General features: G+C 42.4%; 1 protein-coding gene across 1 annotated transcript; it reads left to right on the forward strand.

Annotated features, from left to right (window-relative positions):
- The first annotated feature begins 5110 nt into the window (after positions 1 to 5110).
- LOC135496998 (leucine-rich repeat-containing protein 15-like) lies at positions 5111 to 13581 on the forward strand. Its single transcript, XM_064786617.1, has 2 exons — positions 5111 to 5340; positions 9375 to 13581. Exons 1-2 carry the CDS (start codon positions 5333 to 5335, stop codon positions 11950 to 11952), a joined length of 2586 nt encoding a protein of 861 aa, XP_064642687.1. The 5' UTR covers positions 5111 to 5332; the 3' UTR covers positions 11953 to 13581.
- Positions 13582 to 13690: the final 109 nt, after the last annotated feature.

The following is a 13690-nucleotide window of genomic DNA, read 5'->3' on the forward strand; positions in this document are numbered from 1 at the left end:
CACTGCGGAAATCGTGCAGTCCCCCCGACAAATGGTACCCAGGTTCGAGATCGACTGGACAATGAGGTCTCACTAGCCAGTGGTGATCAGGTCAACATTGGTCCCCCCCTAAAAAAAAAGTTCTTCAATCTCAGGCGATTACCATGGATACAGATAAGCCTATCATATCGCTATTGCTGCATGTTCAAATGTCGGTGTCCTGGGTATTTTGGGAAGAGGTAGCTCTGACGATTATTTGAGGAAAATATCAGCTTCTTCTGTGCACGTCCGCAGTGACCAGGCCTCGCATGCTATTTATAGCTCAATCGGATGTTGACATGAACTGGTTCCTGTCAGAGTGCACATGTTCTCAAGGTGAGACTTCGCGGTCAAAATGCTCAAAGAAAAGCCGCAACGGCACCCTATTTTGGTATCAAAATTTAAAATTGTTATTATTTGGCTTTCTCAAGGTGATAGGTAGAAGTTTATAAAAATATTATTTCACCATCCATGTTAATTGTGAAGTTATAAGGCGGCAAGGTGAAATTTTCAAAATTTTCATCGATGTACAGGGTGTCTCATGTATTGTGCTGCCCCCGTGTTCTCATGACTGAATTACTTGATAACAATGAAAGCTGGCCAGATGTATTCTAGAAGCGACAAGCTATTCAGAAATGTATAGGTTTATGTGTGAGAGTGATATACTGCAAGGTCGACAGCCACTTGAACAGGGGTATGCATGAAATGACGTCGCGCCATTTGTGGAGCCAGGTAGGCCCGGCTATTGCACTGGCTAGTGAGACCTGAGCACCCTGGGTGCCATTACACTCAACACCCTCCGCCAGCCTACCTCTCTGGCTGGGCACCACCTCCACAGCTAGGAACCTCTCTGACCAGGAACCACACGTGACTGGTAGTATCACTTCCAACCGTTTGAAGAAATGGCGGTGCTGTTGGTTGATATGTTGGCGTGCAGCAGCAGCTCAGCTCATGCTCCGCGTGCGGGTGTAAAAGAAATGCTGGTCCCCATGAATCTAAGTCCAGTCTAGAATTCCTTTGTGAGGAATATTAGTTCTTGTGGGAAAAGGGAGATATATTGTTCCGCTGTGATAGAATCAAATGCCCTCCCTTTCCTGATGCCCGCCTGTATTGTTCTTCTTCGGATGAAGGGTCTTGGCCTCTTTAGAGTCCTATTGAATGGTGCCGGTGTTCTATTGTTGAGGGCATTTAATATCAGGGGGCATCTGATTCTATTACACCGGCACCTTTAAATCATATGTTGGGTTTCTTTGTTATAGAATATAATAGGGCCTACATGCAGCATAGCACCTTTCCTTATTGCCCTGCCCTTACTTAGAGTAAATTATACTATACACCTACAGGGCCAGGGGCGTAGCTAGCTTTTTGGTCTGGCGGGGGGGGGGGCAAAAGGCTCTCTGGGGGACAAAATGACCCTTTATGAAATCTTTTGGCCAAAAACACATATTTTGGTGACCTCGGGGGGAGGGGGCATTTGCCCCCCCCCCCCTCTGCTACCTACGCCCCTGCTTTCCCGGGCCTGCTATATACTAGTCTCGTTACTCTAAGCCTCCTCTAAGCCCTGCCCGAAATAATCACTATTGTATTAGGTATAGGCTATAGATCACTCTGAAACACTAATTACTTGAGAAGTGTTCTGAGCACATTAATATTGGGTTTGCTGCCCGATGTCCAGCTTGTTCCAGGCTTCTGCATGTCTAGGAGTAAGGAGATAGCGACACCCCCCAGATCGAGCCAATGACTGTCGAGCACATCCTGGGAAGATGCCCAACGCTTGCAGCGTTGAGGAGGGAGACTTGACCGGCTGACGAACACCAACTCCGCTTCTGATTACTAGTAAGTCTGGAGAGTCTGTTAGATGGAAATGAACACAAAGAAGAAGAATTTCCAGGCTGAGGGTCCAAGTAATGAAATGACCACACGATTTAGTTTTAAAGATGTATTTATTAATCAATCAATAGACATCATTTGAATTACAACAGTTTTGTTCAGTGGACACATTCGCATATCTATTAATAAAAAACCTCCTGATGAGAATTGAACATTTTACACTGTGACTACAATCAATGAATACCACTCTTGACTTTTTTAAGTAAAATGACTATAAAGTTATTACCACAATCCACCCAATATTAAATATTTCAAAGAAGTTTCTTCCAAACTGATCAATAACCCAATCTGTTCAATATTGGGCAAACTGTGTTAATTACAGAACATTTCATAGTCATTTCACTTGAAATGGTCGAGAGCAGGTTACCTCCACAGCCAGGCACCACCAAGTGAAAACAGCAGTCTATGTGTCCCTGGCCTTATACAATTGAATACTTGGATAAATAAAACTTTGAATCTGTTCAATATTGGGCAAACTGTGTTAATTACAGAACATTTCACAGTCATTTCACTTGAAATGGTCGTGAGCAGGTTACCTCCACAGCCAGGCACCACCAAGTGAAAAAAGCAGTGTATGTTTCCCTGGCCTTATACAATTGATAACTTTGATAAATAAAACTTTGAATCTGTTCAATATTGGGCAAACTGCCTTAATAATCGAACAATAATATAGTCATTTCTCTTGAAATGGTAGAGAGCAGGTTACCTCCACAGCCAGGCACCACCAAGTGAAAAAAGCATTGTATGTGTCCCTGGCCTTATACATTTGATTACTTGAACAAATAAAACTTTGAGTCTGTTCAATATTGGGTAAACTGTGTTAATAACAGAACATTTCATAGTCTTTTCTCTTGAAATGGTCGAGAGCAGGTTACCTCCACAGCCAGGCACCACCATATTTTCCTTAACTTCAATGCGCCTGCGTTACCGGAAGTGATCAAAACGGAAACGGAATAGATCCAAACGGAGCATGCGCATCCGTGGTGCCTGGTCAGAGAGGTTCCTAGCTGTGGAGGTGGTGCCCAGCCAGAGAGGTAGACTGGCGAACCCTGATCATTACACTAGACAAACAGCACCCAGCTTCTTTTTGCCTGGCTTACGGATCTTGGGGACGAGGACGTTTCTTGCAATCTCGTTTTATCTCGCGCTGTGGTACTTGCGGCATTAGCGGTGAGCGAAATAAAAAGAACAGATAAACAGAAAAAAACGCGTTTAGGTCTGTAGGTCTTTGAAAGCACATTTCGGATGATTTATTCAGAAAAGGTATGTAGGAGGGATATCTTCAGAGAATGAAAAATTATGTGATGACAAAATGAATGGATTTGCTGCGTATTTTTCTTGACAATCGATATGGCTGCGTCGGTATGCTAAAGCTGATGGTTATCGTGACACGTGACCTCCGTGAGCGTGGGGCCAACCTCGGTTGTATAGAAAAGTGTAGAAGAAGAAGCTGGGTGCTTTTTGTCTAGTGTAATGGCACCCACGGTGCTTATTGTCCAGTCGATTTCGAACCTGGTATCCGCCCCTGGGCTATGTATGACTTAACACCCCGCCAACACATTATTGATACATCGACAAGCCCATACCTCCACAAGAGATGTTGGTATGGCGTACCAATGCGGTCACAATAACCCTATTCCCGTTCAACGCTATTTCTTTCCCGTTGAATGGGAATTGAATTCTTCTGACATGTTTTAGCCAGTGCATTGGGGGGGGGGGGCAACCCCCCCCCCCCCCCATTGGCCTCTCAATAAGTCCTTCATGATGGCACAGTCCTGTGACACGTTTAACCCAGGGCGAGGAAGGGGTACCCCTTTGATGGTACCCTTACCCCCAACCCTCAACCATCATTACCCTTCCTTTTCACTGGCATGATAGTGGCAAGAAGACTGCCAAGAGGTGGTACTGGTGGCTTCCTTGAGACAGTTGCATGTGGTTGTACCTGGGCAACCAATTCAAGGGGTCAGGGATCAGGTTTTTTCCCCACCAACATGTTGCCGAATGGTAAATGCATAAAAAATTGGTTGGAAAAGGGTTTTGCAGGCAAAGAGACTGGAAGACACTTGACTCTTGAGGAACACCAGACTGATGAACAAAGAACCTGAGGAACATAGAACCCTCTTCATATCTGGGAGCATAACAATCCTGCTAGCGAATATTGATTATTCTTTAGGAAAAACCAGAAGATCTTCAAAATTAATGGTGCCCCATAAAAACCATACATTCCTCCATAAGGTGTCTTCGAGTCCCACCACGGCCAATGTGGAATCCGTTCAAAAGGTTTATTTGAATCTCAAAATAAATATTTTTCTCGAAACGCCTGCTCGGTTTTTGCTTGATTAATTCGGGATTATATCCATTTTAACCGTCGATGGAACATTATTACTAAAGTCTAAAAAAACAAAACACATGTCATATGGCCGGCTTTCGAATATGATCCACTAAGCAGTCAACCTATACATTACAGGCAATCGAACGCTGAAGGAGTCCAAAAAATTCTATCTTCGGTCCCACATGTCCCATATGACGACCGCACATCCGCGTACAACACACAATGCATTCGCCAGTACAATGCCACTCCAACACTACAACCGCCTTCTGCCCGTGCGTTTCTGCGCGCCCAACACACATTCCTGCACAATGTGTCTTCGGGTCCCACCACGGACGATTTGGAGTTCGTTCATAAGGTTTATTGAAATCTCAAAATAATTTTTTTTTCTGAATTCAGATTTAATGATCCAAATCAAGATTTAGCAATTGACATTTCCTGAACTTTATGTAAGTATCCATGCAGTATGAATATATACCGCTACTATGGTTGATATTACTTTGATACCGTGCAGTGTCCATTGTAATTTGTAACATTTGCAATATTTACAGGTTTTGTGCTGAAAAACCAGTATTTTTATCATAAAATATAGGTTTATGGAAAAAAGCTTACTTAATGAGGAAAGAATATTGTTTTTTTTACAGATAAACTTATCTTTTTCAAACAACCTGGTTTATTAGGAGTTTTAAAAAACCTATAATATTTCTTTCAAATAAACTTAGTTTATCGTTATTGAAGAAATATAGGTTGTTTCAATAACTGGACACTCCGCTTGCCATAAATAACGTCTTCGTAAAAGTTGTTCCCAATCAAGTGCATGACTCTATAGACATAAGAAGTTCCTCATACGCTCACCTGATGTCTCCCCTGTCGCAGCGAGGGGAGGAATTCCCCGAATCATACCGGGAAATCGTACCACTTTCCCAGTATTGGTTACAGATTCCGTATCGGTATCAATCAGTACATTGGCCGACATGGAAAACGTAGGCTACAAGCTGTGAATTGCAAATAATATATGCCATTCTTCGGAGTAGGAAAGTGAAAACAGGTTAAGTCATCTCCGGGCCATTTCGTGACAACCTTTCCGGGAAAACAATGATTCGGTGAGTCACCAAGTAGGCCTAGCTCAATATAACCGTGTTGGTATAGTCCCTAAAGCTAACGGATACGCCGGTAATCCTGTCGTTTTTGGTGTGTCAGAAAAATAGAAGTACATGTACACTGCGATGTCGTAGTGTGAATATCATGCATTCAGGTTCGTTGAAATTCTGTATTCATAGTACAGTGGAACCTCTGTTAGCGGAGACCTCTCCATTAAGGACAACCTCTCTATTAAGGACACTAGTTATCGTCCCAAATTGGTTGTTTCCATTCAATTTGACCTCTCTAATCAGGACACCTCTCTATTAAGGACAGCACTTGTCAGACCCGTGGGTGTCCTTAATAGAGAGGTCCTACTGTATTCATAATCTGTATACACAACGGCAATTGTTAAAATCTGTGTTCAGAGCGTATTTACAAAATTAGAAATCTAAAGTCCAATCGTACACTGGATAGGCCTAAAATATTCACAAAACATTGGCCTAGATAAGGCCTAGATTTAGTTAGAAAGAAGTCCTCGACGCTATGATTCATTGATTGAGTCTCAGCTTCTTGTATACATGTAATATCAAAACCGGTGCAATGCAAATATCGAAATAAAGGCCAAGCCAGGACTACTTGTATAAGTCGCGACCATTTATAGTTGGGACAACTTGACGTCCCCTACAGGGAAACAATAGGCCCTATTGTTATTATTATCATTATTAAACGCAAGAAAATCATTATCATATTGGCAAACTCCCGAGTGGGGCACCCATTTTTAGACATGATTCATTGTTATTGTTCAGAAATGGATAATCACAGACACCCAGCATAATCAATGTAAATGGATCAATAGCATTCCGCGACGATGAGGTCGCTGCAGCTGCTGCCCTCTATTTCCCCATCGCTGAATTACAGGCAATGTCGGACAAACATGCGGTTTCGTAATGGATTCAGGCTTTCTAACTTGGGCATTAAGATTCAATCTGGCACATGTCCGAGTTGGAAATACTACATAATTGTTCTGAATATTTCTCTCTCTGACTCTATGGTATCATTCATGCTAAAAACAATGCAGGATCAAAGATAATTGACTTTGAAATAAGCTCAAATGCGTGGAAATAAGTGTCGATGTCCGACTGTCACGTGACTAAAACGTCATCAATATCTTATGCAAATGACATTGTGAGCTATAAATAGTAACTTCGCGGAATGCTATTACCGCGTACCAGTGCATGAGGTTTATCAACATGAAAAAGGTTTTTGCTATCATGATAAAATACATGGATGCACACTGGCATCTATATCATAATACTATAAGGCGGCTCGATAAAGTGCCATTTGGGGGTAGTGTTTCGTCTCGAAATTTTGCACGTTTGCAGGTGATATGTTATCCTGATGCAACGTCATGTTTATTTTAGGAAATTTACTTCAGCGGAGCAGTAATGATCGGGATTTTTAATCGAACACTGTCAATTCTCCTTACCACTCACAGAAGCCAAGTCATTGCTGTTTAGTTATGCAGGGGCTTAATCAATCACCTGCACTCCCTGTGGGGTGGCTAACATTACCTGTTGAACAGCTGGCTGTAAGGGGATGATTGGAACAGCCTGTACCTGTTGACCTGCTGAACTAAGATTAATGTTATTTTCAATCCACGATTGCAGGTCACCTGATGTTCGAGATTTCGCGGGGAAAGAAATTGTAAACAAACGTATGTGTGCAGTTCAAATGTAAACAAAAATGTATTTTTGGTACTTTCGGTTGCTGGACTTGGGTTTCCCCACAGTAAGAAGCTGAGGTCAAATTGGTGGTCTATTGTTTATGGGTGCTGTGTTAGCCAGAGCTAGCCCTTGATAATGAAGGTTACCATGGTCTGTTTATGTGCTCACCACAGCTTTCAATACTTGATCTGAAGAGGCGCGCTGAACCTGAAATGGCCTTATCAAGGAGCTGCTCACGGTGCTGAACTTCTAGCTTGCCTGTCGAGTAAGTGCCTTGCCCGAGACCTGGCTAATATAGGAGGAGCGCGCATTTTAAAGTTATAGTAGTGATAGTGCAATTGGTTCGAGCCATTTGGAGGCCGACATGTGAAGGCCTATCTGGGTACTTCTTCTTCTCCGTATAAAAAGGGGCATTGCTGACTAAGAAACGAGGCATTGCCTCATCATCTCTATCGGACCAACTGATATACATGTACTTTTATATGCACGCATACAGCACGCCACAGCTAGGTCCGAGTCTGTGGACAAATGGTTGGTTTAATTTGTCTCTTCGATATGGCTCCTTTGATATTGCATTAGATTTTCATTGCAATTCAATCTATTCGAGGTATAGCCCATTTGAACCTGCCTGCGCCACGGGTACAATGCTAGTATTTAATATTACAGGACCGGACACCTGGGAATTTAAGCCATACACTAGCATATACCCATGGAGCGGGCAAAGTTGAAATGTAATATACATTAGTTAAATGGGCACGATGATTGAACTACATTAAATTTCTAACGTTACTTAAGTTTTATTAAAGGTCAAACACGAAATGAACTGCATTTAGGGACTTATTGCTGCTATCAACATGCAACCCCCAATAGATTGATTGGAGTACGCTATTTTGCACAATGCATTGAGACCAGTGACAGCAGGTCCTGTTCCAAATAAGGGCCTCACATATTAGGCATATCACCTACCCACTCCCGTACCCAATGCCACTGTCGGACCAAAGCAAGGCGCATGGAGAGATGCAGAACGCAATTCAAACTGACAACATCAATCAGTAAAGAATAAATCAAAGAGCAAGCGCTGGCCACTGTACATATTTTGTCCATCCTGGCATAACTGTTTATTGATACCCTGACTGCATGTTCCGGTAGGCCACCCTGCAGAATTTGCCTTATCACTCCGGTCAGTGTTTCTCGAATAGAACTAAAATAGAATAGGCTAATCATTAATCTCCCTGCTAATACCCTGCACCATGGACCAGGTTGTATAGCACTACATACGTGCTGGAAGCTAATATTGATGTGGCAGGGAGAATATGCGTGAAGTTTGTGTATGCTTTTGAGAATGAGCGGAGCTCTCCAGTCGACGTGCTCTCTGAAAAGTTGTTATTTATTCCAAAACCACCAAGATATTCGACGTATGACACCCTCAGTGACACTCTTACTTATGATCCACACCTACGAAGCCAAAAGTTGCAAGAATTCGACGCATTTCCGAGGCCCAATTTTGAAACAAAAATCGCCTCCTATTTAGCGGCCACAACGCGCATTATAGTATAGATGTACATGATATATATATGCTGTTAAAAAAAACTATTTTTGCAAATTTAGATCATTTAGCTAGTGAGCAACCCTTAAGCGGATTTTAAGTTAGTTTTTCTTAAAGCTAATTTTTTTTGTTTAGTTTTAAATAAGGCCAGAGCCAAAGCCTTAGACACTGTGTACATTACGTGTACAATGGTGTAAATTACGTGTACACTGCTACACATGCATGTAGGTTTTGGTAAAAAAGTGCCCCTATATATATATAGGGGCAATCAATACTCGCGAAATTTTATACGCCTCACCAATATCATAATAAAATTTTACAACATCTCAATGCCAATTGCCGTCAAATCGTCACTCGCGCATTGATATGGCTCTCTTAAAATACAATTTCTAAACTGAGCAGTGAGACCACATTTTCTTAAATATATTAAATATCAAAAAGCATATTTCTGTGATGGCTTGACTCTGGAGATTTAGAATCAACCACAGATTTCCAAACACCTATTAGAAAAAAAGTGGCCCTGTCCTGACCCCAAAAATCGAAGAGCAATTAATGATAAGTTTTGCAAATCTGTTGGCCCGTGATTTGTGTTTGGTCCAACAAATAGATTGAAGAAAACCCAACTTTTGAAGAAATAGGCCCGGCTTGTAGTTTCTTATCAAAAGGACCTGACGTGGGCATTTACTTCTTAACGAGCCTTTCCCTCGTGAACAAAAAAGTGCCGCGAAATTTCAATTTTATAGCTGCTTCGGAGAACTAATCAGTTAGGTTTTTTTTCTTTCAGGTCAACTTTGTACCTCCTTGCAACACTCCTCTTAGCGACTAGATTTGGAACTATCGACACTTCGTACACATGCCCATCGACCCCAGGTGGCAGGCCCTGCAAGTGCAGTAAAGACTTTAAGAACATCAATTGCGAAAATGTGGGCTTGGTTGACATCCCAGATAACATCCCAGAGCCCGCAGAGACGCTGAATCTCGGAAGGAACAGTTTCAGTGTCATCCAAAGAGGGCCATTTGTTAAGCTGAAAAATCTAACCCAATTAGATCTCCGGGGGAGTCAGTTGCGGACGATAACAGTTGGCGCTTTCCACGGGCTTGTTAATTTGAAGATACTGTTTTTGACAAGAAATTCACTGCCAAGAATTGAGCCGAGCATATGTGATGATCTGCCCATGCTCCAGGATCTATATCTCGGGCAGAATAAACTCTCGGTAATACCTGATCTGGGAAAGTGTAGAGACCTCAAGACTTTACTCCTCGAGCTGAACGCTTTAACAAGCCCTAAGTTTCCCGACAGTTTCCACAGTTTAACGAAGCTAAAAAGCGTTGGGTTGAGTAACAATGACCTTGGGGCTATCGCCAAGGACGATTTCGCTCCTCTGCTCAATTCGCCAATCACAAAAATATCGCTATCTCGTGATAGGTTGAGCTCGATTGAAGCTGGCAGCTTTCATTACATCAGCGACACATTGACGTCCTTGAAGATCTCTTACAATTCCTTAAGCGGCGAGGACATTCGGAATCTTTGTGATGATTTGGGGAAAGGGAAGCAGTTTACTTCATTGAACTTTGACGGCATGAGCCACTTCAGAGACCTACCTGCCGATACCTTCCGCGGGTTTGCAAATAGTTCCCTCCGGCAGTTGAGCTTCCGCCACACTGATAGCATTGAGAAACTCGAAGAAGGGACATTTGTGTATCTACCGAAATTATACAGATTAGACATCGGCTACAGTAAGATACAGCAGATCGCTCCGATGGCTTTCAGGGGTCTTGAGAGCCTTGAAGAGTTGATTCTGAATCAGAATGAAATAAGTGGCCTACCGCACAGTTTGCCGATATCTTTGAAAATTGTGAATCTGCAGGATAACTCGATCTCGAAGATCTCTGATAATTTCTTTGCGGGGATGAAGAATCTCTGGGTGTTGAATCTCAAGAACAATAACATTCTGAAACTAGACCCTCACGCATTCGCTGGACTCGAGCACCTCAGGTATCTGAACCTCTCTGGTAACCACATAGATGGCGCGGGTGTACAAGTGTTCAGTCCGCTCAGAAAGCTACGGAGTTTGTCTCTGAAGAGTAACAAAATAACAAAGATAATAAAAAACCCGCGTATCTTTGAGAAGCTTGCGAGTTTGGAGTATTTGGATCTTTCGGACAATCGTTGTTCAGCCCTTCCCGCCCTCGTCTTTCAAAACCTGAAGCGGCTGAAAATCCTGAGACTGACGAATAATGATCTGGGACCGCAGTTGCGTAAGGATACAAAGGGGGAACTATTTGCTGGCTTGGAAAATCTGGAGGAACTGTACATTGAGAAGAACGACATCCAGGAGCTCACTGGTGATGTGTTTCGTCATTTGAAGGGCGCGAAAATGCTTGAATTGGGAGAGAACGCGATCTCCCAATGGGGAACATCCACTTTCTTGTCTCAGAACAGTACATTGAAACACCTAAACCTCAGCAGAAATCGCATTGCAACTATCAATGAACCGTCTTTGGCAGATTTGAAATTGCTAACGACTTTGACCTTGACTGCGAACCCCTTCTCGTGTGACTGCGGATTGGTGTGGTTCCGGCGATGGATCAACTCAACCAATGTCACCTTCCCCGAACTCGAGTTGTACACCTGCAACTCTCCTGTGAACATGGCCGGAATCCCTCTACTAAAGTTCGATCCAGATTCCCTGACATGCAAGGATCTATTCCCGTACATCCTCGGTGGGTCGCTAGGAGGCTTTGTGATACTCATTTTGGTCATTTCGCTCGTGATGTACCGCTATCGGTGGTTTATAAAGCTTCGCGCCTACAGAATCGCTAAAGCTGTCGCAAGGCACACCCGAGCACCTGGGTATGAACCGATTCCTGGCGATGACCTCAGATTTGACGCCTATATCTCAAACCACAGAGATGACAGGCGGTTTGTCTTGGATGAACTACTTCAGAACTACGACAATGGCAATGGTTACAATGGTGGGTTTCGATTATGCTTTAATGAGCGCGACTTCGTGCCCGGAGAATACGACCTAACCAATGTGACAGAAAACATGAGCCAGAGCCAGCGCGGTTTGATCGTACTGAGCCTGCAATACATCCAGGATCACTTCCAAGACTTCGAGCTCCATCTGCTCTTAAAAGAGGCAAACCTGCGCGCTTTCGGCTTGATTGTAATCGAACTTGAAGAGATCCCGCCCAACAGGATCCCGAACGGGCTTCGCCGAATCTTCGAAGAAGGCGACCATCTCTCTTGGTCCGAGGATCCGAATCAGCAGCAACTCTTCCGCGAGAGGCTAACCAACAAACTGCAGCGACGTCCCCAAAGGTTCGTTGATGCGATGGCTCCTGCTGTCCAAGATTAATTGTGACGGGCGTGTCCAGGGTCGTAATGCCTTGATGATATTTTGGGATTCATCAAAAAATCATCTTGTCGAAGCTTTTTTTATTTTTCCGATGTCTTATTTTTATTGCTCTAGTGATCAGCAGACTCAGTCTAATTATTCTTCGTGTGAAGCGATAAAATGTTTGTTGAGCTATGGTTGGGTCGCTTCATGATTAAAAGAAGACCAAGAAAATCACTGCGTCATCACTACACCTAATTACGGCAGCAGATTAGTGCCATAAAAAATGAAATATTATCTCGTTATTACGAGATCTTTTCTCGTTATTACGAGATCTTTTCTCGTTATCATGAGATCTTTTCTCGTTATTACGCGATGTTATCTCGTTATTACGAGATCTTTCCCGTTATTACGCGATCTTTTCTCGTTATTACGAGATGCGAAAGTGCACGCAACATCGTGGATTAAAGCTCAGGATCAAGCGCGGAAAAGGTCCGTACTTTATAGACCCATATACCATCATCGCGTAATAACGAGATAACATCTCGTAATAACGAGAAAAGATCTCGTAATAACGAGATAATATTTTATTTTTCATGGCACTAATCTGCTGCCGTACCTAATACATGTATATTGATATAATCGTCATTTCTTAGTAATTATCACATTTCAGTGTAAGACACATTGTTATTTCATCATAGCAAGTAATTGTATGTTTAGTCTTTATACATATACAAACTCGATCATAATCTTTCTTTTCGACTACGAACGTCTACATGCATTGTGTTCAGTTTATTATTTTGGTAGTTAGTTTGCATTTATACAATCTTCGGTATATGTTGGATGCCGTATTGATCAGAATGAAATACATTCTTATAAAACCATTGAACCTTTTTTCATGATCAACTTGAGTTTTTACCTTTGGAGTAAAAAAACTCAAGTTGATCATGAAAAATATGTTAACGTTTTTATTAAGCTTATTTTGGTCATGTGATTGGCATCTAAATGACTTGAGCGTTTTTTTTTTTGAATTGTCACGGCGGGTGTACTCAGCAATAGTTGAATTGAAGTTCTTTTTGGTGAGTACAGTAGGCTACTCAAAAAGTAGAAACTGTATAAACCAAACAGAATTGCTTAAAGCTCGCATTATTATTATCGTTGTATTTTATCATGTTCATTGGGTGAACTTTCCAATCATTTTCGTTGTTTTTATCATCTTAGTAATTTTATAGCTGTTCTAATTCCTGCAGTGTACAGTCATCCTTAGGAAATCAGGGGTCGATGTTGAACGCAATCTTTAGCCCCTGATTTCCTCAGTACAGTAATTCCCCTTGTAATGTTTGGACTCTGACTTTCGCCACCAAGAAAGAATGATATAAAAGTCTCCCCCGCGGCGCCGTCCGGATTTTATGAAATGAAAGGGTTCCGTAGTCTGACAAGAAACAGTGTATAATCTTTACTTGCCCGGTACACTCACAACTCTAAAACAATCAATGAGAGATAATGTTTTGTTTGCACGGGATTTAGAATAATATTTCCTTTCCATGTTAATTTTCGCCGCATTTATTCTTGGCACTAATTTTGTTGCCATTTTGTCTGTTGCTTTTATTCTCATTAACTTGTCTTGTTCTCATGTAGAGTTTTATAAACTACCGCATGCTTATTAGTGATGTCTTCATGTTATCTGTTACCCTAGAAAGGCTCGAGTCCCCAAGGGCCTTGCCCCGTTGCTGCGTTCAGGTCAAAGCCACGGGTGGGC

This window comes from Lineus longissimus, chromosome 12 (genome assembly GCF_910592395.1).
Source record: "Lineus longissimus chromosome 12, tnLinLong1.2, whole genome shotgun sequence".
Lineage (NCBI taxonomy): Eukaryota > Metazoa > Nemertea > Pilidiophora > Heteronemertea > Lineidae > Lineus > Lineus longissimus.